This window comes from Aegilops tauschii, chromosome 2 (genome assembly GCF_002575655.3).
Source record: "Aegilops tauschii subsp. strangulata cultivar AL8/78 chromosome 2, Aet v6.0, whole genome shotgun sequence".
NCBI lineage: Eukaryota > Viridiplantae > Streptophyta > Magnoliopsida > Poales > Poaceae > Aegilops > Aegilops tauschii.
The window spans coordinates 191518535-191544685 of NC_053036.3; the positions used below are offsets into that span (position 1 = coordinate 191518535).

The 26151-nt window shown below is 46.5% G+C and overlaps 1 protein-coding gene across 1 annotated transcript; it reads right to left on the minus strand.

The window, feature by feature from the left end:
* Positions 1–15357: 15357 nt before the first annotated feature.
* LOC109784695 (L-type lectin-domain containing receptor kinase SIT2) lies at positions 15358–17830 on the minus strand. The gene has a single exon (XM_020343300.4). The coding sequence runs from the start codon at positions 17537–17539 to the stop codon at positions 15485–15487; it is 2055 nt and encodes a 684-aa protein (XP_020198889.1). The 5' UTR covers positions 17540–17830; the 3' UTR covers positions 15358–15484.
* Positions 17831–26151: the final 8321 nt, after the last annotated feature.

Below are 26151 nucleotides of genomic sequence, written 5' to 3' on the forward strand. Positions count from 1 at the left end.
CGCCATCATCATCACCAACGCTCCTCTCATCGGGAGAGGGCAATCTCCATCAACATCTTCAGTAGCACCATCTCCTCTCAAAACCCTAGTTCATCTCTTGTATCCAATTCTTGTCTCTAAGTCCGGGATTGGTACCTGTAGGTTGCTAGTAGTGTTGATTACTCCTTGTAGTTGATACTAGTTGGTTTATTTGGTGGAAGATCATATGTTCAGATCCTATATGCATATTAATACTCCTCTGATTATGAACATGAATATGCTTTGTGAGTAGTTACATTTGTTCCTGAGGACATGGGAGAAGTCTTGCTATTAGTAGTCATGTGAATTTGGTATTCGTTCGATATTTTGATGAGATGTATGTTGTCTATCCTCTAGTGGTGTTATGTGAACGTCGACTACATAACACTTTACCATTATTTGGGCCTAGAGGGAGGCATTGGGAAGTAATAAGTAGATGATGGGTTGCTAGAGTGACAGAAGCTTAAACCCTAGTTTATGCGTTGCTTCGTAAGGGGCTGATTTGGATCCATATGTTTCATGCTATGGTTAGGTTTACCTTAATACTTTTGTTGTAGTTGCGGATGCTTGCAATAGAGGTTAATCATAAGTGGGATGCTTGTTCAAGTAAGAACAACTACCAAGCACCGGTCCACCCACATATCAAATTATCAAAGTACCGAACGCGAATCATATGAACGTGATGAAAACTAGCTTGACGATAATTCCCATGTGTCCTCGGGAGCACTTTTCTCTATATAAGAGTTTGTCCAGGCTTGTCCTTTGCTACAAAAAGGATTGGGCCACCTTGCTGCACTTTATTTACTTTTGTTACTTGTTGCTCGTTACCAATTATCTTATCACAAAACTATCTGTTACCTATTATTTCAGTGCTTGCAGAGAATACCTTACTGAAAACCGCTTATCATTTCCTTCTGCTCCTCGTTGGGTTCGACACTCTTACTTATCGAAAGGACTACGATAGATCCCCTATACTTGTGGGTCATCACAGCACGATCCACCCGGGTACACGAGTGCTCGCGACGGCCTTGAGGGTGCTTCGCGCGGGCACGCCAACGACGATCACAATGATGACCACTCTCCCGGACACGAACAATACGTTCCACAACCCTCACTCAAGAGCAGAGGGAGGAACTGAAGGAAATATTCCCTAGAGGCAATAATAAAGTTGTTATTTATATTTCTTTATATCATGATAAATGTTTATTATTCATGCTAGAATTGTATTAACCGGAAACTTAGTACATGTGTGAATACATAGACAAACAGAGTGTCACTAGTATGCCTCTACTTGACTAGCTCGTTGAATCAAAGATGGTTAAGTTTCCTAGCCATAGACATGAGTTGTCATTTGATTAACGGGATCACATCATTAGAGAACGATGTGATTGACTTGACCCATTCCATTAGCTTAGCACTTGATCTTTTAGTATATTGCTATTGCTTTCTTCATGACTTATACATGTTCCTATGACTATGAGATTATGCAACTCCCGAATACCGGAGGAACACTTTGTGTGCTATCAAACGTCACAACGTAACTGGGCGATTATAAAGATGCTCTACAAGTGTCTCGATGGTGTTTGTTGAGTTGGCATAGATCAAGATTAGGATTTGTCACTCCGATTGTCGGAGAGGTATCTCTGGGCCCTCTCGGTAATGCACATCACTATAAGCCTTGCAAGCAATGTAACTAATGAGTTAGTTGCGGGATGATGTATTACGAAACGAGTAAAGAGACTTGCCGGTAACGAGATTGAACTAGGTATTGAGATACCGATGATCGAACCTCGGGCAAGTAACATACCGATGACAAAGGGAACAATGTATGTTGTTATGCGGTTTGACCGATAAAGATCTTCGTAGCATATGTGGGAGCCAATATGAACATCCAGGTTCCATTATTGGTTATTGATCGGAGACGTGTCTTGGTCATGTCTACATAGTTCTCGAACCCGTAGGGTCCGCACGCTTAAAGTTCCGTGACGATCGATATTATGAGTTTATGTGTTTTGATGTACCGAAGGTAGTTCGGAGTCCCGGATATGATCACGGACATGACGAGGAGTCTCGAAATGGCCGAGACATAAAGATCAATATATTAGACGACTATGTTTGGACTCCCGAATGGTTCCGGGTAAGTTCGGGCAATTACCGGAGTACCGAGGGCTTACCGGAACCCCACGGGGAGTATATGGGCCCTAATGGGCTTTAGTGGAGAGAGAGAGGGGTGGCCAGGGCAGGCCGCGCGCCGCCTCCCCCTTGGGTCCGAATTGGACTAGGGAAGGGGGGCGGCGCCCCCCTTTCCTTCTCCCTCTCTCCTCCTTTCTTCTCTCCTACTCCAACTAGGGAAAGGGGGGAATCCTACTCCCGGTGGGAGTAGGACTCCTCCCAGGGCGCGCCATGAGAGGGCCGGCCCTCCCCCTCGTTCACTCCTTTATATACGGGGGAGGGGGGCACCCCATAGTCACACAAGTTGATCATTGTCTTAGCCGTGTGCGGTGCCCCCGTCCACCATAATCCACCTCGGTCATATTGTTGCAGTGCTTAGGCGAAGCCCTGCGCTGGTAGCTTCATCATCACCATCATCACGCCGTCGTGCTGACGAAGCTCTCCCTCGACACTCAGCTGGATCAAGAGTTCGTGGGACGTCACCGAGCTGAACATGTGCAGATCGCGGAGGTGCCGTACTTTCGGTACTAGGATCGGTCGGATCGTGAAGACGTATGACTACATCAACCACGTTGTCATAACGCTTCCGCTTTCGGTCTACGAGGGTACGTGGAAAACACTCTCCCCTCTCGTTGCTATGCATCACCATGATAGATCTTGCGTGTGCGTAGGAATTTTTTTGAAATTACTGCGTTCCCCAACAGTGGCATTCGAGCCAGGTCTATGCGTAGATGTTATATGCACGAGTAGAACACAAGTGAGTTGTGGGCGATAATAGTCATACTGCTTACCAGCATGTCATACTTTGATTCGACGGTATTGTTGGATGAAGCGGCCCGGACCGACATTACGCATACGCTTACGCGAGACTGGTTCTACCGACGTGCTTCGCACACAGGTGGCTGGCGGGTGTCAGTTTCTCCAACTCTAGTTGAATCGAGTGTGGCTACGCTCGGTCCTTGTTGAAGGTTAAAACGACACATACTTGACAAAAAATCGTTGTTGTTTTGATGCGTAGGTAAGAACGGTTCTTGCTCAGCCCGTAGCAGCCACGTAAAACTTGCAACAACAAAGAGAGGACGTCTAACTTGTTTTTGCAGGGCATGTTGTGATGTCATATGGTCAAGACCTGATGCTAAATTTTATAGTATGAGATGATCATGTTTTGTAACGGAGTTATCGGCAACTGGCAGAAGCCATATGGTTGTCGCTTTATTGTATGAAATGCAATCGCCATGTAATTGCTTTACTTTATCTCTAAGCGGTAGCGATAGTCGTAGAAGCAATAGTTGGCGAGACGACGACGATGCTTCGATGGAGATCAAGGTGTCAAGCCGGTGACGATGGTGATCATGACGGTGCTTTGGAGATGGAGATCAAAGGCACAAGATGATGATGGCTATATCATATCACTTATATTGATTGCATGTGATGTTTATCCTTTATGCATCTTATTTTGCTTAGTTGAGCGGTAGCATTATAAGATGATCTCTCACTAAATTTCAAGGTACAAGTGTTTTCCCTGAGTATGCACCGTTGTGAAAGTTCGTCGTGCCGAGACACCACGTGATGATCGGGTGTGATAAGCTCTACGTTCACATACAACGGGTGCAAGCCAGTTTTGCTCACGCAGAATACTCGGGTTAAACTTGACGAGCCTAGCATATGCAGATATGGCCTCGGAACACTGAGACCGAAAGGTCGAGCGTGAATCATATAGTAGATATGATCAATGCTACCTCTTGAGCACTGCGTTGGTTTTCCCTTGAAGAGGAAAGGGTGATGCAGTAAAGTAGTGTAAGTATTTCCCTCAGTTTTTGAGAACCAAGGTATCAATCCAGTAGGAGGTCACGCTCAAGTCCCTTGCACCTACACAAACAAATAAGAACCTCACAACCAACGCGATAAAAGGGGTTGTCAGTCCCTTCATGGTCACTTACGAGAGTGAGATCTGATAGAGATGATAAGATAATATTTTTGGTATTTTTATGATAAAGAGTAAAAGTAAAGAAAGCAAGTAAACAGTAATGGAAATAACGGGAGATTAATATGATGGAAAATAGACCCGGGGGCCATAGGTTTCACTAGTGGCTTCTCTCGAGATAGCATAAGTATTACGGTGGGTGAACAAATTACTGTCGAGCAATTGATAGAATTGAGCATAGTTATGAGAATATCTAGGTATGATCATGTATATAGGCATCACGTCCGTGACAAGTAGACCGAAACGATTCTGCATCTACTACTATTACTCCACACATCGACCACTATCCGGCATGCATCTAGAGTATTAAGTTCATAAGAACGGAGTAACGCTTTAAGCAAGATGACATGATGTAGAGGGATAAACTCATGCAATATGATATAAACCCCATCTTTTTATCCTCGATGGCAACAATACAATATGTGCCTTGCTGCCCCTGCTGTCACTGGGAAAGGACACCGCAAGATTGAACCCAAAGCTAAGCACTTCTCCCATGGCAAGAAAGATCAATCTAGTAGGCCAAACCAAACTGATAATTCGAAGAGACTTGCAAAGATAACCAATCATACATAAAAGAATTCAGAGAAGATTCAAATATTGTTCATAGATAATCTTGATCATAAACCCACAATTCATCGGATCTCGACAAACACACCGCAAAAGAAGATTGCATCGAATAGATCTCCAAGAGAATCGAGGAGAACTTTGTATTGAGATCCAAAGAGAGAGAATAAGCCATCTAGCTAATAACTATGGACCCGAAGGTCTGAGGTAAACTACTCATACATCATCGGAGAGGCTATGGTGTTGATGTAGAAGCCCTCCGTGATCAATGCCCCCTCCGGCAGGACGCCGGAAAAGGCCCCAAGATGGGATCTCACGGGTACAGAAGGTTGCGGTGGTGGAATTAGGTTTTCGTGGTCGCTTCTGGTGGTTTGGGGGTACGTAGGTATATATAGGAGGAAGAAGTAGGTCGGTGGAGCCACGAGGGGCCCATGAGGGTGGAGGGCGCGCCGGGGGGGGGGGGGTAGGCGCGCCCCCCTACCTCGTGGCTTCCTCCTCTGTTGCTTGACATCCACTCCAAGTCCTCTGGATCACGTTTGTTCCGAAAATCACGTTCCCGAAGGTTTCATTCCGTTTGGACTCCGTTTGATATTCTTTTTCTGCGAAACACTAAAATAGGCAAAACACAGCAATTTGGGCCGGGCCTCCGGTTAATAGGTTAGTCCGAGAAATAATATAAAAGTGTATAAATAAGCCCATTAAACATCCAAAATAGAATATATAATAGCATGGAACAATCAAAAATTATAGATACGTTGGAGACGTATCAATCAACATAGTTATGTTCACCATTGAAAACAAATCCATCTCACGTGATGATCGGACATGGTTTAGTTGATTTGGATCACGTGATCACTTAGATGATTAGAGGGATGTCTATCTAAGTGGGAGTTCTTAAGTAATTTTGATTAATTGAACTTTAATTTATCATGAACTTAGTACCTGATAGTATTTTGCATGTCTATGTTGTTGTAGATAGATGGCCCGTGCTGTTGTTCCGTTGAATTTTAGTGCATTCCTAGAGAAATCTAAGTTGAAAGATGATGGTAGCAACTACACGGACTGGGTCCGTAACTTGAGGATTATCCTCATTGCTGCACAGAAGAATTACGTCCTAGAAGCACTGCTAGGTGCCAAACCCGCTGCAGGAGCAATGCCAGATGTTATGAACGTCTGGCAGAGCAAAGCTGATGACTACTCGATAGTTCAGTGTGCCATGATTTACGGCTTAGAATTGGGACTTCAGCGACGTTTTGAATGTCATGGAGCATATGAGATGTTCCAGTAGTTGAAGTTAATATTTCAAGCAAATGCCCGGATTGAGAGATATGAAGTCTCCAATTAGTTCTACAACTGCAAAATGGAGGAGAATAGTTTTGTTAGTGAGCATATACTCAAAATGTCTGGGTATAACAATCACTTGATTCAACTGGGAGTTAATCTTCCTGATGATAGTGTCATTGACAGAATTCTTCAACCACTGCCACCAAGCTACAAGAGCTTCGTGATGAACTATAATATGCAAGGGATGGATAAGACAATTCCCGTGCTCTTCGCAATGCTAATGCGGAGGTAGAAATCAAGAAAGAGCATCAAGCGTTGATGGTCAATAAGACCACCAATTTCAAGAAAAAGGGTAAAGGGAAGAAGGGGAACTTCAAGAAGAACGGCAAGCAAGTTGCTGCTCAAGTGAAGAAGCCCAAGTCTGGACCTAAGCCTGAGACTGAGTGCTTCACTGCAAAGGGACTGGTCATTGTAAGCGGAACTGCCACAAGTATTTGGCGGATAAGAAGGATGGCAAGGTGAACAAAGGTATATGTGATATACATGTTGATGTGTACCTTACTAATGCTCACAGTAGTGCCTGTGTATTTGATACTGGTTCTGTTGCTAATATTTGCAACTCAAAACAGGGACTACGGATTAAGCGAAGATTGGCTAAGGACGAGGTGACAATGCGCGTGGGAAATGGTTCCAAAGTCGATGTGTTCGCAGTCGGCACACTACCTCTACATCTACCTTCGGGATTAGTTTTAGACCTGAATAATTGTTATTTGGTGCCAGCGTTAAGCATGAACATTATATCTGGATCTTGTTTGATGCGAGACGATTATTCATTTAAATCAGAGAATAATGGTTGTTCTATTTATATGAGTAACATCTTTTATGGTCATGCACCCTTGAAGAGTGGTCTATTTTTGTTGAATCTCGATAGTAGTGACACACATAATAATAATATTGAAGCCAAAAGATGCAGAGTTGATAATGATAGTGCAACTTATTTGTGGCACTGCAGTTTGGGTCATATTGGTGTAAAGCGCATGAAGAAACTCCATTCTGATGGACTTTTGGAATCACTTGATTATGAATCACTTGGTACTTGCGGACCATGCCTCATGGGCAAGATGACTAAAACGCCGTTCTCCGGAACAATGGAGCGAGCAACAGATTTATTGGAAATCATACATACTGATGTATGTGGTCCGATGAATATTGAGGCTCGCGGCGGGTATCGTTATTTTCTCACCTTCACAGATGATTTGAGCAGATATGGGTATATCTACTTGATGAAGCATAAGTCTGAAACATTTGAAAAGTTCAAAGAATTTCAGAGTGAAGTGGAAAATCATCGTAACAATAAAATAAAGTTTCTACGATCTGATCGTGGAGGAGAATATTTTAGTTACGAGTTTGGTCTTCATTTGAAACAATGTGGAATAGTTTCGCAACTCACGCCACCCGGAACACCACAGCGTAATGGTGTGTCCGAACGTCGTAACCGCATTTTATTAGATATGGTGCGATCTATGATGTCTCTTACTGATTTACCGCTATTGTTTTGGGGTTATGCTTTAGAGACGGCTGCATTCACGTTAAATAGGGTACCATCTAAATCCGTTGAGACGACACCTTATGAACTGTGGTTTGGCAAGAAACCCAAGTTGTCGTTTCTGAAAGTTTGGGGCTGCGATGCTTATGTGAAAAAGCTTCAACATGATAAGCTCGAACCCAAATCGGAGAAATGTGTCTTCATAGGATACCCAAAGGAAACTGTTGGGTACACCTTCTATCACAGATCCGAAGGCAGGACATTCGTTGCTAAGAATGGATCCTTTCTAGAGAAGGAGTTTCTCTCGAAGGAAGTGAGTGGGAGGAAAGTAGAACTTGATGAGGTAACTATACCTGCTCCCTTATTGGAAAGTAGTTCATCACAGAAATCCGTTCCTGTGACTCCTGCACCAATTAGTGAGGAAGCTAATGATGATGATCATGTAACTTCAGATCAAGTTACTACCGAACCTCATAGGTCAACCAGAGTAAGATCCGCACCAGAGTGGTATGGTAATCCAGTTCTGGAGGTCATGTTACTTGACCAGGACGAACCTACGAACTATGAGGAAGCGATGATGAGCCCAGATTCTTGAGGCCATGAAATCTGAGATGCGATCCATGTATGAGAACAAAGTGTGGACTTTGGTTGACTTGCCCGATGATCGGCAAGCCATCGAGAAAAAATGGATCTTCAAGAGGAAGACTGACGCTGATGGTAATGTTACTGTCTACAAAGCTCGACTTGTTGCGAAAGGTTTTCGACAAGTTCAAGGAGTTGACTACGATGAGACCTTCTCACCCGTAGCGATGCTTAAGTCCGTCCGAATCATGTTAGCAATTGCTGCATTTTATGATTATGAAATTTGGCAAATGGATGTAAAGACTGCATTCCTGAATGGATTTCTGGAAGAAGAGTTGTATATGATGCAACCTGAAGGTTTTATCGATCCAAAGGATGCTAACAAAGTGTGCAAGCTCCAGCGATCCATCTATGGACTGGTGCAAGCATCTCGGAGTTGGAATAAACGTTTTGATAGTGTGATCAAAGCATATGGTTTATACAGACTTTTGGAGAAGCCTGTATTTATAAGAAAGTGAGTGGGAGCTCTGTAGCATTTCTAATATTATATGTGGATGACATATTGCTGATTGGAAATGATATATAATTTCTGGATAGCATAAAAGGATACTTGAATAAGAGTTTTTCAAGGAAATACCTTGGTGAAGCTGCTTTTATATTGGGCATTAATATGTATAGAGATAGATCAAGACGCTTAATTGGACTTTCACAAAGCACATACCTTGACAAAGTTTTGAAAAAGTTCAAAATGGATCAAGCAAAGAAAGGGTTCTTGCCTGTGTTACAAGGTGTGAAGTTGAGTCAGACTCAATGCCCGACCACTGCAGAAGATAGAGAGAAAATGAAAGTCATTCCCTATGCTTCAGCCATAGGTTCTATCATGTATGCAATGATGTGTACCAGACCTGATGTGTGCCTTGCTATTAGTTTAGCAGGGAGGTATCAAAGTAATCCAGGAGTAGATCACTAGACAGCGGTCAAGAACATCCTGAAATACCTGAAAAGGACTAAGGATATGTTTCTCGTTTATGGAGGTGACAAAGAGCTCGTCGTAAATGGTTACGTCGATGCAAGCTTTGACACTGATCTGGATGACTCTAAGTCACAAACCGGATACAAATTTATATTGAACGGTGGAGCTGTCAGTTGGTGCAGTTCTAAGCAAAGCGTCGTGGCGGGATCTACGTGTGAAGCGGAGTACATAGCTGCTTCGGAAGCAGCGAATGAAGGAGTCTGGATGAAGGAGTTCATATCCAATCTAGGTGTCGTACCTAGTGCATCGGGTCCAATGAAAATCTTTTGTGACAATACTGGTGCAATTGCCTTGGCAAAGGAATCCAGATTTCACAAGAGAACCAAGCACATCAAGAGAGGCTTCAATTCCATCTGCGATCAAGTCAAGGAGGGAGACATAGAGATTTTAAAGATACATACGGATCTGAATGTTGCAGACCCATTGACTAAGCCTCTCTCTCACGAGCAAAACATGATCAGCACCAAGACTCCATGGGTGTTAGAATCATTACTGTGTAATCTAGATTATTGACTCTAGTACAATTGGGAGACTAAAGGAAATATGCCCTAGAGGCAATAATAAATTTGTTATTTATATTTCCTTATATCATGAACAATGTTTATTATTCATGCTAGAATTGTATTAACCGGAGACTTAGTACATGTGTGAATACATAGACAAACAGGGTGTCACTAGTATGCCTCTACTTGACTAGCTCGTTGAATCAAAGATGGTTAAGTTTCCTAGCCATAGACATGAGTTGTCATTTGATTAACGGGCTCACATCATTAGAGAATGATGTGATTGACTTGACCCATTTCTTTAGCTTAGCACTTGATCGTTTAGTATATTGCTATTGCTTTCTTCATGACTTATACATGTTCCTATGACTATGAGATGATGCAACTCCCGAATACCGGAGGAACACTTTGTGTGCTATCGAACGTCACAACGTAACTGGGTGATTATAAAGATGCTCTACAACTGTCTCCGATGGTGTTTGTTGAGTTGGCATAGATCGAGATTAGGATTTGTCACTTCGATTGTCGGAGAGTTATCTCTGGGCCCTCTCGGTAATGCACATCACTATAAGCCTTGCAAGCAATGTAACTAATGAGTTAGTTGCGTGATGATGCATTACGGAACGAGTAAAGAGACTTGCCGGTAACGAGATTGAACTAGGTATTGAGATAACGACGATCGAATCTCGGGCAAGTAACATACTGATACAAAGGGAACATCGTATGTTGTTATTCGGTCTGACCGATAAAGATCTTCGTAGAATATGTGGGAGCCAATATGAACATCCAGGTTCCGCTATTGGTTATTGACCGGAGACGTGTCTCGGTCATGTCTACATAGTTCTCGAACCCGTAGGGTCCGCACGCTTAAAGTTCTGTGACAATCGGTATTATGAGTTTATGTGTTTTGATGTATCGAAGGTAGTTCAGAGTCCCGGATATGATCACGGACATGACGAGGAGTCTCGAAATGGTTGAGACATAAAGATCGATATATTGGACGACTATGTTTGGACTCCGGAATGGTTCCGGGTAAGTTCGGGCAATTACTGGAGTACCGGGGGGTTACCGGAACCCCCTGAGGAGTATATGGGCCCTAATGGGCTTTAGTGGAGAGAGAGAGAGAGAGAGGGGCGGCCAGGGCAGGCTGTGCACCCCCTCCCCCTTGGGTCCGAATTGGACTAGGAAAGGGGGGGGGGCGGTGCCCCCCTTTCCTTCTCCCTCTCTCCTCCTTCCTTCTCTCCTACTCCAACTAGGGAAAGGGGGGAATCCTACTCCCGGTGGGAGTAGGACTCCTCCCAGGGCGCGCCATGAGAGGGCCGGCCCTCCCCCTCCTCCACTCCTTTATATACGGGGAGGGGGCACCCCATAGACACACAAGTTGATCATTGTCTTAGCCGTGTGCGGTGCCCCCCTCCACCATAATCCACCTCGGTCATATCGTTGCAGTGCTTAGGCGAAGCCCTGCGCCGGTAGCTTCATCATCACCGTCATCACGCCGTCGTGCTGGCGAAGCTCTTCCTCGACACTCAACTGGATCAAGATTCGTGGGACGTCATCGAGCTGAACGTGTGCAGATCGCGGAGGTGCCGTACTTTTGGTACTAGGATTGGTCGGATCGTGAAGACGTACGACTACATCAACCGCGTTGTCATAATGCTTCCGCTTTCGGTCTACGAGGGTACGTGGACAACACTCCCCCTCTCGTTGCTATGCATCACCATGATAGATCTTGCGTGTGCGTAGGATTTTTTTTGAAATTACTGCGTTCCCTAACAGGAACTCCGGCAGAGGAACAAGCTGGCTCTACGCACCCCCATCACGAGGACGATTCCCGTGGCTATGGTCATGGAGTCTACGCGTTTGGTCACTCTGGCCGAGCGCGACCGCCTCGAGCGGCTACAGAAGGAGTTGGATGATCGCGCCCGTCGGCAACCAAGCTCTAGTCGGAACCGGCGACAGTTGTTCCCGGGTAATCAGACCCGGAATTACCAAGTGCTCAACACACCACTACAAAACTTGGCAGCAGCAAGCAGAATCAAAAGGAAATAATTAGACTACAACAATTAGAGGGTTAAAGGCCCTACAACAATTAGTAACAAACTACTGGACCTTTGTTTGAAACCCTGACCACAGAAGAAAAAACTAAATAAAACCCTAAAGGGGTTCAACATGAAAAAAATCAAAAGGAAATAAATTAATAAAATATTCAAAATGAATTGAAGATGGGTCACAGAAGATCGAACCAGAGAAAAACAGAAGAAAACTATCTTGGAAAATAAAGTATATTCAAAGAATAATTAAACAAAACCTACAACAAAGTTGCGGAAAATATTTGAACAAACGGGGCAAAAAAAAAATCATAAGTACAAAAATGCTCTATTTAAATTTAGACCAACCGAAACCAACTCAAATTATTCCAGAGAGCAAAAAGATATGTTAATGTTTCCACCTACTCTCTTTTATAGCACTGGGGTGAGTTAAGTATAGGGATGATCCACTCGTCTCTAGATCACATCCCTTGATGAGTAGATCATTCGTGTCTTACAGCTGGTCAAAGGTAAGAAAGAACCTCTTGATATCGGGTTTAATAAATAATAGGTCACTATTCCAAAAGGGATTTTGGAAGCTAATAAAGCTTTGTTTACAGCTGGGAGAAAAATCAAATTTAGATTGGTCTTAAAGAAAACATAAAAGAAAAAGAAAATGACTAACCTAACAACGCGACCCACCTACTAAGGCGGCCCAAAATTCCAAGTTGCGGATTTTTGCTAATAGTTCCAATAATAAGTGCATAAAATTCCTAGGAAAGGCCCCTCCACATATAAACTTGCAATGGTGATCGATTTAGTAACTTAGTTGATTGCCTAGGGACAATTTCGCACGCCATAATTAAAGAAAACATAAAAGAAAAAGGAAATGACTAACCTAACAACGTGGCCCACCTACTAAGGCGGCCCAAAATTCCAAGTTGCTGATTCTTGCTAATAGTTCCAATAATAAGTGCATAAAATTCCAAGTAAGGGATGCCATTCTAGGAAAGGACCCTCCCACATATAAACTTGCAATGATGGTCGATTTAGTAACTTAGTTGATTGCCTAGGGACAATTTCGCACGCCATAATACCTTTATTTCACACTCGCTATTTGTATTATATTGTATCTTTACTTAGTCATCACCTAATTTTTTATGTTTAGGTTCTTTGTTATCTTGCAAAGCTACCTCTTTATACCCGCAACGTAGTTTCATTTCTTGTTTCTTACATAAAGCAAACACTCGGTGTACGTAGGGTTGTATTAGTGGCATATAGGATCCAAGAGAATATCGATCTTACCTTTACCTCCTTATGGGTTCCACACTCCATAATTACCACCTCCATCTTTCGAAAGTACTACAACAATTCCTTGCATTGGAGATTATCCATGGTGCAGGCGAGTTTCTAAGCGAAAGCTTCGTGCTTTGGTACTGTCAACGACAACGCATGTGGGTGCAATTTTCTTCCTGAAGACGCGGTCGTGCGTTTGTGCTTGTACCAGGGCTCCGGCTGAAAACTCTTATATGTTCATTCGGGCTTGACAACAGCGAAACTTGGTGCCGTCACCCTCCTGGGGCGTTGTCGTGGGGCTTAGGCGTCCTAAGTTAGGCCTCGACGAGGTGCTAGGCTAGTTCTTTCTTTCATGTGGTATTCGTAGATCTGCTTTGTGAGAGGACCCTCTCACCACAATGTATCATTCGACCATGTATTTGTTGTGTTGCTTTATATATAAAGCGGGGCGAAAGCCTGTTTCGCGGAACTTCTAATCCAATCGAGTGAACTTCGTGGTGCAACTCATTAGGATGGGCTTTATTTTCCTGGGCTAGCCGAGTGATCTCTAGGCATGGACTCGGGCCGTATCATTGTCATGGGCTTACCCCACGGGGTCCCGTCGTCAAAGTCAATGGACAAAACTTTGTTTTTTGTTATTAAGAATAATTTTGGTAACCATGAAAATATATATTAATCTCCTACTTTTTGAAATGAACAAACATTTAAAGTATCATGTTATGATTTTGATAAATGTAAATAGTATAAAATACAGAAACACTAAAAATCCGATGTCAAATTTTTAGGCATGACAAATCAAATCTGACGTTTTTCATGGCAATTTATATTGGCGCAATGATGGCAAATTTATTTTGCAAGCACGACAATTTTCTGGCAAAAAATGAACTTAGGCGGATTGCCATGCTCGCTAATTAAACTTGCCATCTTTGACGAACATCATTTGTCATGAAAAATGTTCGAGTTGTAATGCCTAAAAATCTGACGTTCACTGAATATTCGGGTCCATAAATTAAGTGTTTACATTTCGAATTTGAATGTATGAAAGACTCATCAAAGGCAAACCTACCTAGTCTTGCACGTTGTCACCCATCGCTTTTGCCAAAAACAAAGAAAATCTATATTGGGAAGCGTTTCAGAGTAAGGGGTCGCCCTCTTGCTTTTTGTCAACGGATCATGAACATTTTATATTTGAACCGAAATCTTCCTACTCGAACAGTAAGTCCTTTTGCTTCAATTCTCTTTCAGCCGGATGCAATCGAATTCAAATGGTTGGTTCCCCTTATTAGTCAATTGATTTTTTTTGGGGGTGATTTTGACGTATCAGGTGGGAACTGGAAGTCTAATTGGGCAATAATCAAAATTATATAAATACTAATAAAGAAGTTAAAAAAATCAAATTTTAATGTATGAATTATTAGAAGTTGAATAATTTTTTTGAGTTTGATATTAAAAACTAAAAATGCAAATTCAATTTTGAAAATGCGAAGTTGTGGAACTATTTTCGGATTTCAACGTTCAATTATGACATGTAGGAGATACACTACCTATCAAATTATTAGTGCAAATATGGAGTGCTAAAAGAATAACCTGATAAACCCCCTCAAAATAAGTGGTAAATATGGCGGAGGTTGTTGCATCCAGTCGGTGCTAACTAGTATCCCTGTCAACTGCGTTCATAGGCAACTGAAATGGAACGTGCGTTATCATATACTTGTATCATTATTCAGATTGTTGGAAGATATACATGTAATACACCATAAAAAAATTACATTATATACAACTTTCTGCACAGATCTCAAAGTACTCAACAGTGTTGATTCAAGGAAGAGCGCAACCAACTAGGTGAACAAGGGTATTTTTCCCATGGTACTACACTCTTTGGCCTTTCTCTTAGTGCGCTATCAGGATGCTTTGTAGCTGATTCAGGAAGCACACTGCAGGTTTTTCTCCTTTTCAAACAAGACACTGCAAGTTTGTTCGGTAGGCTTGTAGACTCAGGTTCAGTTCAGAGAAAAATTAGGAAATTGATCATGCAGAATGGGATAGTTTTGGATCTCTACGGTACTGTTTCCATGTGGATCTGAAAAACATGAGTGGTAGCTAGTCCCCATTTCAGTGCATATCTACAACCATTTCGGTTTCCTCAGAAGGAACAGCACAACACCAAATTTCAAAATCAAGATGTCTACTGTTCTTCTTCGTCAGTATACTTCAGGGGAGTCCATCAGTAAACAAATGACTTGTGTTTATCGATCTTGTTAGCCCAGGGTGTTGCTCCCCGGTGGAGCACAATATCACCTGCATCTTGTGACAGAACAGCCCATGCATTTCATGTGGCAATAGCATTTGCAGCAAGCATCTCTCTGATTTAACACAGTCATATTTTTACATCACAAAATGTGCCAGTCAAGCACAAGAAAAGAAAAATGTGCCAGTCAAGCACAAGAAATGCCGGCACATGTCGTCATATCGTCATCTTCCTCCGGATAGATCAGATATAGTGCCGATGCTCAGCACTGAAGATTGAGGATATGCCAGTACATGCGGGTCAAAACCACTGTTTTTCATTAGGGCTAGCACACCGAAGCTCAGATGCGTTGAAGCCAACTCCGGGACCGGCGTGTCGCCGTCAAGGTACTCCATGATCTGTTGCATTCTTGGCCTTGCATTGGCGTGCGGGTGTGAGCACAGCAGCCCAAGCTTGAGCACAAGGCATACCTCGTCGACATTGTAGTCATCTTGCAGTGTTGGATCCATCGTCTCGAGGAGTGTCCCGCCATGCCAATGCTCGAGCACCCAGTCAACCAACAGAATACTATCGCCTTCGGCGTCGTCTTCCCTGATAGGCCTTTGCCCGCATGTAACCTCGAGGAGGAACGTGCCGAAGGCAAATACATCTGTGAGAGGCGACGCCTTGCCCGTGCGCACAAGCTCCGGGGCCATGTACCCCATGGTGCCAACCATATGTGTGGTTTGGGGGTCGGTGCCATGGTCGTACAGCCGCGAGAGGCCAAAGTCACCTAGCCGCCCGTTCATTTCCTTGTCGAGGAGTATGTTGCTTGCTTTGACGTCCCGGTGAATGACAACTTTGTCCCACTTCTCGTGGAGGTAGAGCAATCCAGATGCAACGCCTTTGATGATCTGAAACCTGTGAGCCCAATTCAGCATCACTGCCTGCTTGTCTCCGCCGTCATAGCAGTGCAGATATTTATCAAGACTGCCATTTGGCATGTAGTCATACACCAAGAGAAGCTCGCCTTTTCTCCGGCAATAACCGAGTAACCGCACAAGGTTGCGGTGCCGGATGTGGCCAACGCTGGCAACCTCGGCGACGAACTCCTTGATGCCCTGCCTCGATTCGTGGGACACTCTCTTCACAGCAACTTCCAGCTTCGATGTCCGAAGCATTCCTTTGTACACGCTGCCGAACCCTCCTGCGCCGAGTAGGCGCTTGTCGTCGAACCCGTCGGTGGCATGGAACAGATCCTTGTACGAGAACCGGTGCGGCCCGAACTCCGTCTCCCAGTCTTCCCGTAGCTCGGTGTACCTCAGCCTCTTCCGCACGACGAGGGCCGCGACCACGCCGAGAGCCAGTAGAAATGCTGCAATGGCAATTGGCACAGCGATTTCCGGGGCCTTGGATCGTGACTTGGGACCAAGACGAGGCAGCTTTGGCAGCTTGGTGATGTCGATGGCCGGAGCAGGCGCGTCCACGCCGAAGCTCCAGCCAAGAATGTAGTGCCGCGAGTTGATCGGGCCGGTTGCGGAGGAGAGGCCTATGTACGCCGGCTCCGTTAGCACGTCCGAGAGGTTGTAGCTTGCAGAGACGAGGGGCCTTGACGGCCTGGGCCTCTCCAAGGGGGCAACGGTGACGTCGATCCGCGCGGCCTCTCCGTCGTAGTCCACCCACGCCCGCATCACGTCGCCGCTGATGAGGCTCATGCTATGGAAGGTGCCGCCGTTCTCGCCCTCGCCATCGTCGTCGTAGTAGCCGGTGGCGTGCGACCGCACAGAGCGGAGGCCGTCGATGTTGATGCCGACGTGGTTGTTGTCAATGTCGTCGAACTCGATGTTCTGCATGGTGTCGAGCTCGGCGGAGAAGATGCGGTTGCTGGCGTTGCCGTTGTTGTCGATGTTGGCGAGGCCCATGTACTGCGCGGCCAGCGCGGCGGAGAAGTTGCTGCTGGGCGCGACGACGAAGGCGATGCCGTGGCAGCTGAGGTTCGGGTAGGTGGTGAGGATGCCGAACGCGAAGGAGGCCGAGAAGGACCGCACCGCGCTGCCGCCGCGCGACCCGCGCAGGCGGAACGGAGCCGGGAAGAACGCGTGGCCTTTGAGCTGCACCGTGCCGTTGGTCAGCTCGAGGAGGCCGTCCGTAGTGATCGTGGCCGTGCCGTCGAGGGTGAGGTTGGCGCCGGCGAAGCCGGAGAAGACGAAGCGGTCGTCATCAGCAGCGGCGCCCATGGCCACGCGATGGATGAGGCCATGGAAGAGAAGGATCGGCAGCAGCAAGTGAAACATCCCCATGCGCAGAGCTACAAGCTGGAATAGTTCCCTACAAGTGCCGATGGACGAAGAAGCAGTGCAGTTGCCAAGTTAAATCTTGTGTGGACGGGAGGGGTACGAGTACGACTGAAGTACGCATTGCTGTCTGCAATTTCCTTGCCGCGTGTCGCAGGCTTGCAGCTAGCGCCTCCGGTCTGAATTTCCGGACGCGTCGCTGTCTGTTAGTACTGATTTCCTTGTTGGGTCGTATTATTTGAGCTTGCCCAATCTATACGACGACAACGAGGTCAGCAAATTCTATCCAAGATAGCCCAAGTCAAGCAGTGAAAGGGACGGCTGACGGCACAAGTCCTCCGCATAATTCCCGGCCAAAAGAAAGAAAGAAAAAACCAGTTTTGCTAGAACTCATTTAGATGAGATTTAATTTGGTCTCATTCACCTTTTATAGCCATTGAATGTGATGCTATAAGATGCGTGTGTGTTGATATGGGTTGTATCCGTTCTTGTTTTTCAGGTGAATGAGACCAAATTACGTCTCATCTAAATGAGTTTTAGATACTCCCAAATAAAACTACTCCGCATAAAGCCTTTCTCGGGACGCGATCGATGCATGTGATGTGAACAAGCAAGACGAAACCAAGCAGAGATACCAGCTACCAAGTCAAGCATGAAAATGTTAATTAAGCCTAGTTTGCGGTCGCTGAGCTTTGGTACGCATGTTGAATTCGTGTGTTGTGGTTTGGACGTTTGGTGTAGAAAAATGGCCAGGCAAGAGTTTAAGGCATCTTTGACCAAAACATTTTGCTCAAAAGGGCTTGTGGCATCTAACGAGGACCATCAAACTGACCGCAAAAGTCCAGACCTACGCGTCTGGAACATGCAAGCCATCCAATGCAATTCCCCACCGGTCCACGGACGTGTTCGTGTGATCCCGTAAACCGGGCGCAAACTTGGCGCATGCGGGGGGGGGGGGGGGGGGGGGGTGGGGGTGGGGGATGCCGCGGCCCATCCAAAACCATTCCCGGCCGATGCATCGTATTGAAGCTGATTGCCCGTCCGTTCGCTTGGCCGTGACTATTTAAGCATGGCTCTGGGCCGTCCACACCGCCCCTCACATTCCCTCCTCTCCGGTCACCGCAGATTCACTCATCTCCATCTCCGCTCACCGCCATTGACGATGTCGAATTCCTTGTTCTCCGTGCCGGCAGGTGGTGGCTTCCGATCTCCTTCCGGATCGTGGCACCGTCGCCGTCGCTCTCCCAGGCCATCGTACTCCACGACACCCGGCTCCTCCGGGGAGGAGGAGATCATCCTCTCCTTTGACGACGAGAAGGAGCAGGAGCCACAACAACAACTGCAGTTGCGCCTTTCTCAGAGGCCGCGACGATGGACGACGAGTATCAGGCGCACCTGGAGCTCCTTCTCGAGCGGTCACTCAAGGACCACGGTCTGGCTCCGCCCTCGCCGCCACTCCACCGTGTCAAGGCGAAGTTAATGTCACCGCCTCTCCATTGCGTTGAGGCGGGGGCGGTATGCCTGCATCGACGAGTCGGCGTCACCGCCACATCGGGCCTCGCGCAACAAGGTCGTGAAGCAGGAGGTGCCCGGACGATCATGAAGGTGCGCAGGCGCCTCCTGCACTACGTCGCTTGTGGCGGCGGCACCTCCTTTTCGCGGAGCATCGTGACGACGGAGGAGAGGGTGGCCAGGGAGGCGACGCGGAGGGAACGGCGTAATGCGGCACGTCGGGCGGCGTTCGCGAAGTCCAACAACATGTCAACCTAGGTCCTCGCGGAGGCCTGGGCTTGTGACCCCTCGGTGACCACCGCAAAGATGCTCGTGCGGGGACTGCGCCGCCTAGACGGGGAGCTCGCGAAGATCGGGGAGGAATGGTCGCTCAACAACACCTTCAACGCGGGTCAAGGGCATGGCTTCCCGACCACGGTCGGCGTTGACCGAGGTGACCCTCTACACGACACAGGAGAAAGCCGTGCAGCTTCCTCTGCGAGTACCAGGCAGAGGTCATGCAGGGCAATCGCGGCCTGCGCCCTTCTGCTATTGGAAGGGCCACTTCGACAACTTTTGACCGTGACAATGGCATGGATGGTGACATAGGTGCCACCGGCTAGCCCGGCCAGACATACGAGGTCATAGTCCACTATAGACTAGTTTAGGGTTTTTTAGTTTTAGTTGAGCGGATGAAATATGGTCCTGTTTATGTGAAATATATCAAACTTATGTCCGTTTGCATAAATCTCGCCGTGTTTGTATGAATTATGTCAGAATTTGTTTGTATTATGGACGGAGGTTTGGGGGAAGCGTTGGATGATTAGCTCCCGTATCACTGTCTGTGGACACATCCGGACGCGTCCGGGAAGAAATACTATGTTCATTTCGGGGTCGACGTTGAAGATGTCCTTAACTCTTAAAAAGATTTATCCCGGCGTCGACCGAGGTGACCCTCTGCACGACACAGGAGAAAGCCATGCAGCTTCCTCTGCGAGTACCAGGCAAAGGTCATGTAGGGCAATCGCGGCCTGCGCCCTTCTGCTATTGGAAGGGCCACTTCGACAACTTTTGACCGTGACAATGACATGGATGGTGACATAGGTGCCACCGGCTAGCCCGGCCAGACATACGAGGTCATAGTCCACTACAGACTAGTTTAGGGTTTTTTAGTTTTAGTTGAGCGGATGAAATATGGTCCTGTTTATGTGAAATATATCAAACTTATGTCCGTTTGCATGAATCTCGCCATGTTTGTATGAATTATGTCAGAATTTGTTTGTATTATGGACGGAGGTTTGGGGGAAGCGTTGGATGATTAGCTCCCGTATCACTGTCTGTGGACACATCCGGACGCGTCCGGGAAGAAATACTATGTTCATTTCGGGGTCGACGTTGAAGATGTCCTTAACTCTTAAAAAATTATCCCGGCGTCGACCGAGGTGACCCTCTGCACGACACAGGAGAAAGCCGTGCAGCTTCCTCTGGGAGTACCAGGCAGAGGTCATGCAGGGCAATCACGGCCTGCGCCCTTCTGCTATTGAAGGGCCACTTCGACAACTTTTGACCGTGACAATGGCATGGATGATGACATAGGTGCCACCGGCTAGCCCGGCCAGACATACGAGGTCATAGTCCACTACAGACTAGTTTAGGGTTTTTTAGTTTTAGTTGAGCGGATGAAATATGGTCCTGTTTATGTGAAATATATCAAACTTATGTCCGTTTGCATGAATCTCGCCGTGTTTGTATGAATTATGTCAGAATTTGTTTGTATTATGGACGGAGGTTTGGGGGAAGCGTTGGATGATTAGCTCCCGTATCACTGTCTGTGGACACATCCGGACGCGTCCGGGAATAAATACTATGTTCATTTCGGGGTCGACGTTGAAGATGTCCTTAACTCTTAAAAAGATTTATCCCGGCGTCGACCGAGGTGACCCTCTGCACGACACAGGAGAAGCCGTGCGGCTTCTTTTGCGAGTACCACGCAGAGGTCATGCAGGGCAATCGCGGCCTGCGCCCTTCTGCTATTGGAAGGGCCATTTCGACAACTTTTGACCGTGACAATGGCACGGATGGTGACATAGGTGCCACCGGCTAGCCCGGCCAGACATACGAGGTCATAGTCCACTACAGACTAGTTTAGGGTTTTTTAGTTTTAGTTGAGCGGATGAAATATGGTCCTGTTTATGTGAAATATATCAAACTTATGTCCGTTTGCATGAATCTCGCCGTGTTTGTATGAATTATGTCAGAATTTGTTTGTATTATGGACGGAGGTTTGGGGGAAGCGTTGGATGATTAGCTCCCGTATCACTGTCTGTGGACACATCCGGACGCGTCCGGGAAGAAATACTATGTTCATTTCGGGGTCGACGTTGAAGATGTCCTTAACTCTTAAAAAGATTTATCCCGGCGTCGACCGAGGTGACCCTCTGCACGACACAGGAGAAGCCGTGCAGCTTCCTCTGCGAGTACCACGCAGAGGTCATGCAGGGCAATCGCAGCCTGCGCCCTTCTGCTATTGGAAGGGCCACTTCGACAACTTTTGACCATGACGATGGCATGGATGGTGACATAGGTGCCACCGGCTAGCCCGGCCAGACACACGAGGTCATAGTCCACTACAGACTAGTTTAGGGTTTTTTAGTTTTAGTTGAGCGGATGAAATATGGTCCTGTTTATGTGAAATATATCAAACTTATGTTCGTTTGCATGAATCTCACTGTGTTTGTATGAATTATGTCAGAATTTGTTTGTATTATGGACGGAGGTTTGGGGGAAGCGTTGGATGATTAGCTCCCGTATCACTGTCTGTGGACACATCCGGACGCGTCCGGGAAGAAATACTATGTTCATTTCAGGGTCGACGTTGAAGATGTCCTTAACTCTTAAAAAATTATCCCGGCATCGACCGAGGTGACCCTCTGCACGACACAGGAGAAAGCCGTGCAGCTTCCTTTGCGTGTACCAAGCAGAGGTCATGCAGGGCAATCGCGCCCTGCGCCCTTCTGCTATTGGAAGGGCCACTTCGACAACTTTTGACCGTGACAATGGCATGGATGGTGACATAGGTGCCACCGGCTAGCCCGACCAGACATACGAGGTCATAGTCCACTACAGACTAGTTTAGGGTTTTTTAGTTCTAGTTGAGAGGATGAAATATGGTCCTGTTTATGTGAAATATATCAAACTTATGTCCGTTTGCATGAATCTCGCCGTGTTTGTATGAATTATGTCAGAATTTGTTTGTATTATGGACGGAGGTTTGGGGAAGCGTTGGATGATTAGCTCCCGTATCACTGTCTGTGGACACATCCGGACGCGTCCGGGAAGAAATACTATGTTCATTTCGGGGTCGACGTTGAAGATGTCCTTAACTCTTAAAAAGATTTATCCCGGCGTCGACCGAGGTGACCCTCTGCACGACACAGGAGAAAGCCGTGCAGCTTCCTCTGCGAGTACCAGGCAGAGGTCATGTAGGGCAATCGCGGCCTGCGCCCTTCTGCTATTGGAAGGGCCGCTTCGACAACTTTTGACCGTGACAATGGCATGGATGGTGACATAGGTGCCACCGGCTATCCGGCCAGACACACGAGGTCATAGTCCACTACAGACTAGTTTAGGGTTTTGTAGTTTTAGTTGAGCGGATGAAATATGGTCCTGTTTATGTGAAATATATAAAACTTATGTCCGTTTGCATGAATCTCGCCATGTTTGTATGAATTATGTCAGAATTTGTTTGTATTAAGAACGGAGGTTTGGGGGAAGCGTTGGATGATTAGCTCCCGTATCACTGTCTGTGGACACATCCGGACGCGTCCGGGAAGAAATACTATGTTCATTTCGGGGTCGACGTTGAAGATGTCCTTAACTCTTAAAAAATATCCCGGCATCGACCGAGGTGACCCTCTGCACGACACAGGAGAAAGCCGTGCAGCTTCCTCTGCGAGTACCAGGCAGAGGTCATGCAGGGCAATCGCGGCCTGCGCCCTTCTGCTATTGGAAGGGCCACTTCGACAAGTTTTGACTGTGACAATGGCATGGATGGTGACATAGGTGCCACCGGCTAGCCCGGCCAGACATACGAGGTCATAGTCCACTACAGACTAGTTTAGGGTTTTTTAGTTTTAGTTGAGCGGATGAAATATGGTCCTGTTTATGTGAAATATATCAAACTTATGTCCGTTTGCATAAATCTCGCCGTGTTTGAATGAATTATGTCGGAATTTGTTTGTATTATGGACGGAGGTTTGGGGGAAGCGTTGGATGATTAGCTCCCGTATCACTGTCTGTGGACACATCCGGACGCGTCCGGGAAGAAATACTATGTTCATTTCGGGGTCGACGTTGAAGGTGTCCTTAACTCTTAAAAAGATTTATCCCGGCATCGACCGAGGTGACCCTCTGACACGACACAGGAGAAAGCCGTGCAGCTTCCTCTGCGAGTACCAGGCAGAGGTCATGCAGGGCAACCGCGGCCTGCGCCCTTCTGCTATTGGAAGGGCCACTTCGATAACTTTTGACCGTGACAATGGCATGGATGGTGACATAGGTGCCACCGGCTAGCCCGGCCAGACATACGAGGTCATAGTCCACTACAGACTAGTTTAGGGTTTTTTAGTTTTAGTTGAGCGGATGAAATATGGTCCTGTTTATGTGAAATATATCAAACTTATGTCCGTTTGAATGAATCTCGCCATGTTTGTATGAATTATGTCAGAATTTGTTTGTATTATGGACGGAGGTTTGGGGGAAGCGTTGGATGATTAGCTCCCGTATCACTGTCTGTGGACACATCCGGACGCGTCCGGGAAGAAATATACTATGTTCATTTCGGGGTCGACGTTGAAGATGTCCTTAACTCTTAAAAAGATTTATCCCGGCGTCGACCGAGGTGACCCTCTGCACGACACAGGAGAAAGCCGTGCAGCTTCCTCTGCGAGTACCACGCAGAGGTCATGCATGGCAATCGCGGCCTGCACCCTTCTGCCATTGGAAGGGCCACTTCCAGAACTTTTGACCGTGACAATGGCATGGATGGTGACATAGGTGCCACCGGCTAGCCCGGCCAGACACACGAGGTCATAGTCCACTAGAGACTAGTTTAGGGTTTTTAGTTTTAGTTGAGAGGATGAAATATGGTCCTGTTTATGTGAAATATATCAAACTTATGTCCGTTTGCATGAATCTCGCCATGTTTGTATGAATTATGTCAGAATTTGTTTGTATTATGGACGGAGGTTTGGGGGAAGCGTTGGATAATTAGCTCCCGTATCACTGTCTGTGGACACATCCGGACGCGTCCGGGAAGAAATACTATGTTCATTTCGGGGTCGACGTTGAAGATGTCCTTAACTCTTAAAAAATTATCCCGGCGTCGACCGAGGTGACCCTCTGCACGACACAGGAGAAAGCCGTGCAGCTTCCTCTGCGAGTACCAGGCAGAGGTCATGCAGGGCAATCGCGGCCTGCGCCCTTCTGCTATTGGAAGGGCCACTTCCACAACTTTTGACCGTGACAATGGCATGGATGGTGACATAGGTGCCACTGGCTAGCCCGGCCAGACATACGAGGTCATAGTCCACTACAGACTAGTTTAGGGTTTTTTAGTTTTAGTTGAGCGGATGAAATATGGTCCTGTTTATGTGAAATATATCAAACTTATGTCCGTTTGCATGAATCTCGCCGTGTTTGTATGAATTATGTCAGAATTTGTTTGTATTATGGACGGAGGTTTGGGGGAAGCGTTGGATGATTAGCTCCCGTATCACTGTCTGTGGACATATCCGGACGCGTCCGGGAAGAAATACTATGTTCATTTCGGGGTCGACGTTGAAGATGTCCTTAACTCTTAAAAAGATTTATCCCGGCGTCGACCGAGGTGACCCTCTGCACGACACAGGAGAAAGCCGTGCAGCTTCCTCTGCGAGTACCAGGCAGAGGTCATGCAGGGCAATCGCGGCCTGCGCCCTTCTGCTATTGGAAGGGCCACTTCCACAACTTTTGACCGTGACAATGGCATGGATGGTGACATAGGTGCCACTGGCTAGCCCGGCCAGACATACGAGGTCATAGTCCACTACAGACTAGTTTAGGGTTTTTTAGTTTTAGTTGAGCGGATGAAATATGGTCCTGTTTATGTGAAATATATCAAACTTATGTCCGTTTGCATGAATCTCGCCGTGTTTGTATGAATTATGTCAGAATTTGTTTGTATTATGGACGGAGGTTTGGGGGAAGCGTTGGATGATTAGCTCCCGTATCACTGTCTGTGGACATATCCGGACGCGTCCGGGAAGAAATACTATGTTCATTTCGGGGTCGACGTTGAAGATGTCCTTAACTCTTAAAAAGATTTATCCCGGCGTCGACCGAGGTGACCCTCTGCACGACACAGGAGAAAGCCGTGCAGCTTCCTCTGCGAGTACCAGGCAGAGGTCATGCAGGGCAATCGCGGCCTGCGCCCTTCTGCTATTGGAAGGGCCACTTCGACAAGTTTTGACCGTGACAATGGCATGGATGGTGACATAGGTGCCACCGGCTAGCCCGGCCAGACATACGAGGTCATAGTCCACTACAGACTAGTTTAGGGTTTTTTTAGTTGAGCGGATGAAATATGGTCCTGTTTATGTGAAATATATAAATCTTATGTCCGTTTGCATGAATCTCGCCATGTTTGTATGAATTATGTCAGAATTTGTTTGTATTATGGACGGAGGTTTGGGGGAAGCGTTGGATGATTAGCTCCCGTATCACTGTCTGTGGACACATCCGGACGCGTCCGGGAAGAAATTCTATGTTCATTTCGGGGTCGACGTTGAAGATGTCCTTAACTCTTAAAAAATTATCCCGGCATCGACCGAGGTGACCCTCTGACACGACACAGGAGAAAGCCGTGCAGCTTCCTCTGCGAGTACCAGGCAGAGGTCATGCAGGGCAATCGCGGCCTGCGCCCTTCTGCTATTGGAAGGGCCACTTCCACAACTTTTGACCGTGACAATGGCATGGATGGTGACATAGGTGCCACCGGCTAGCCCGGCCAGACATACGAGGTCATAGTCCACTATAGACTAGTTTAGGGTTTTTTAGTTTTAGTTGAGCGGATGAAATATGGTCCTGTT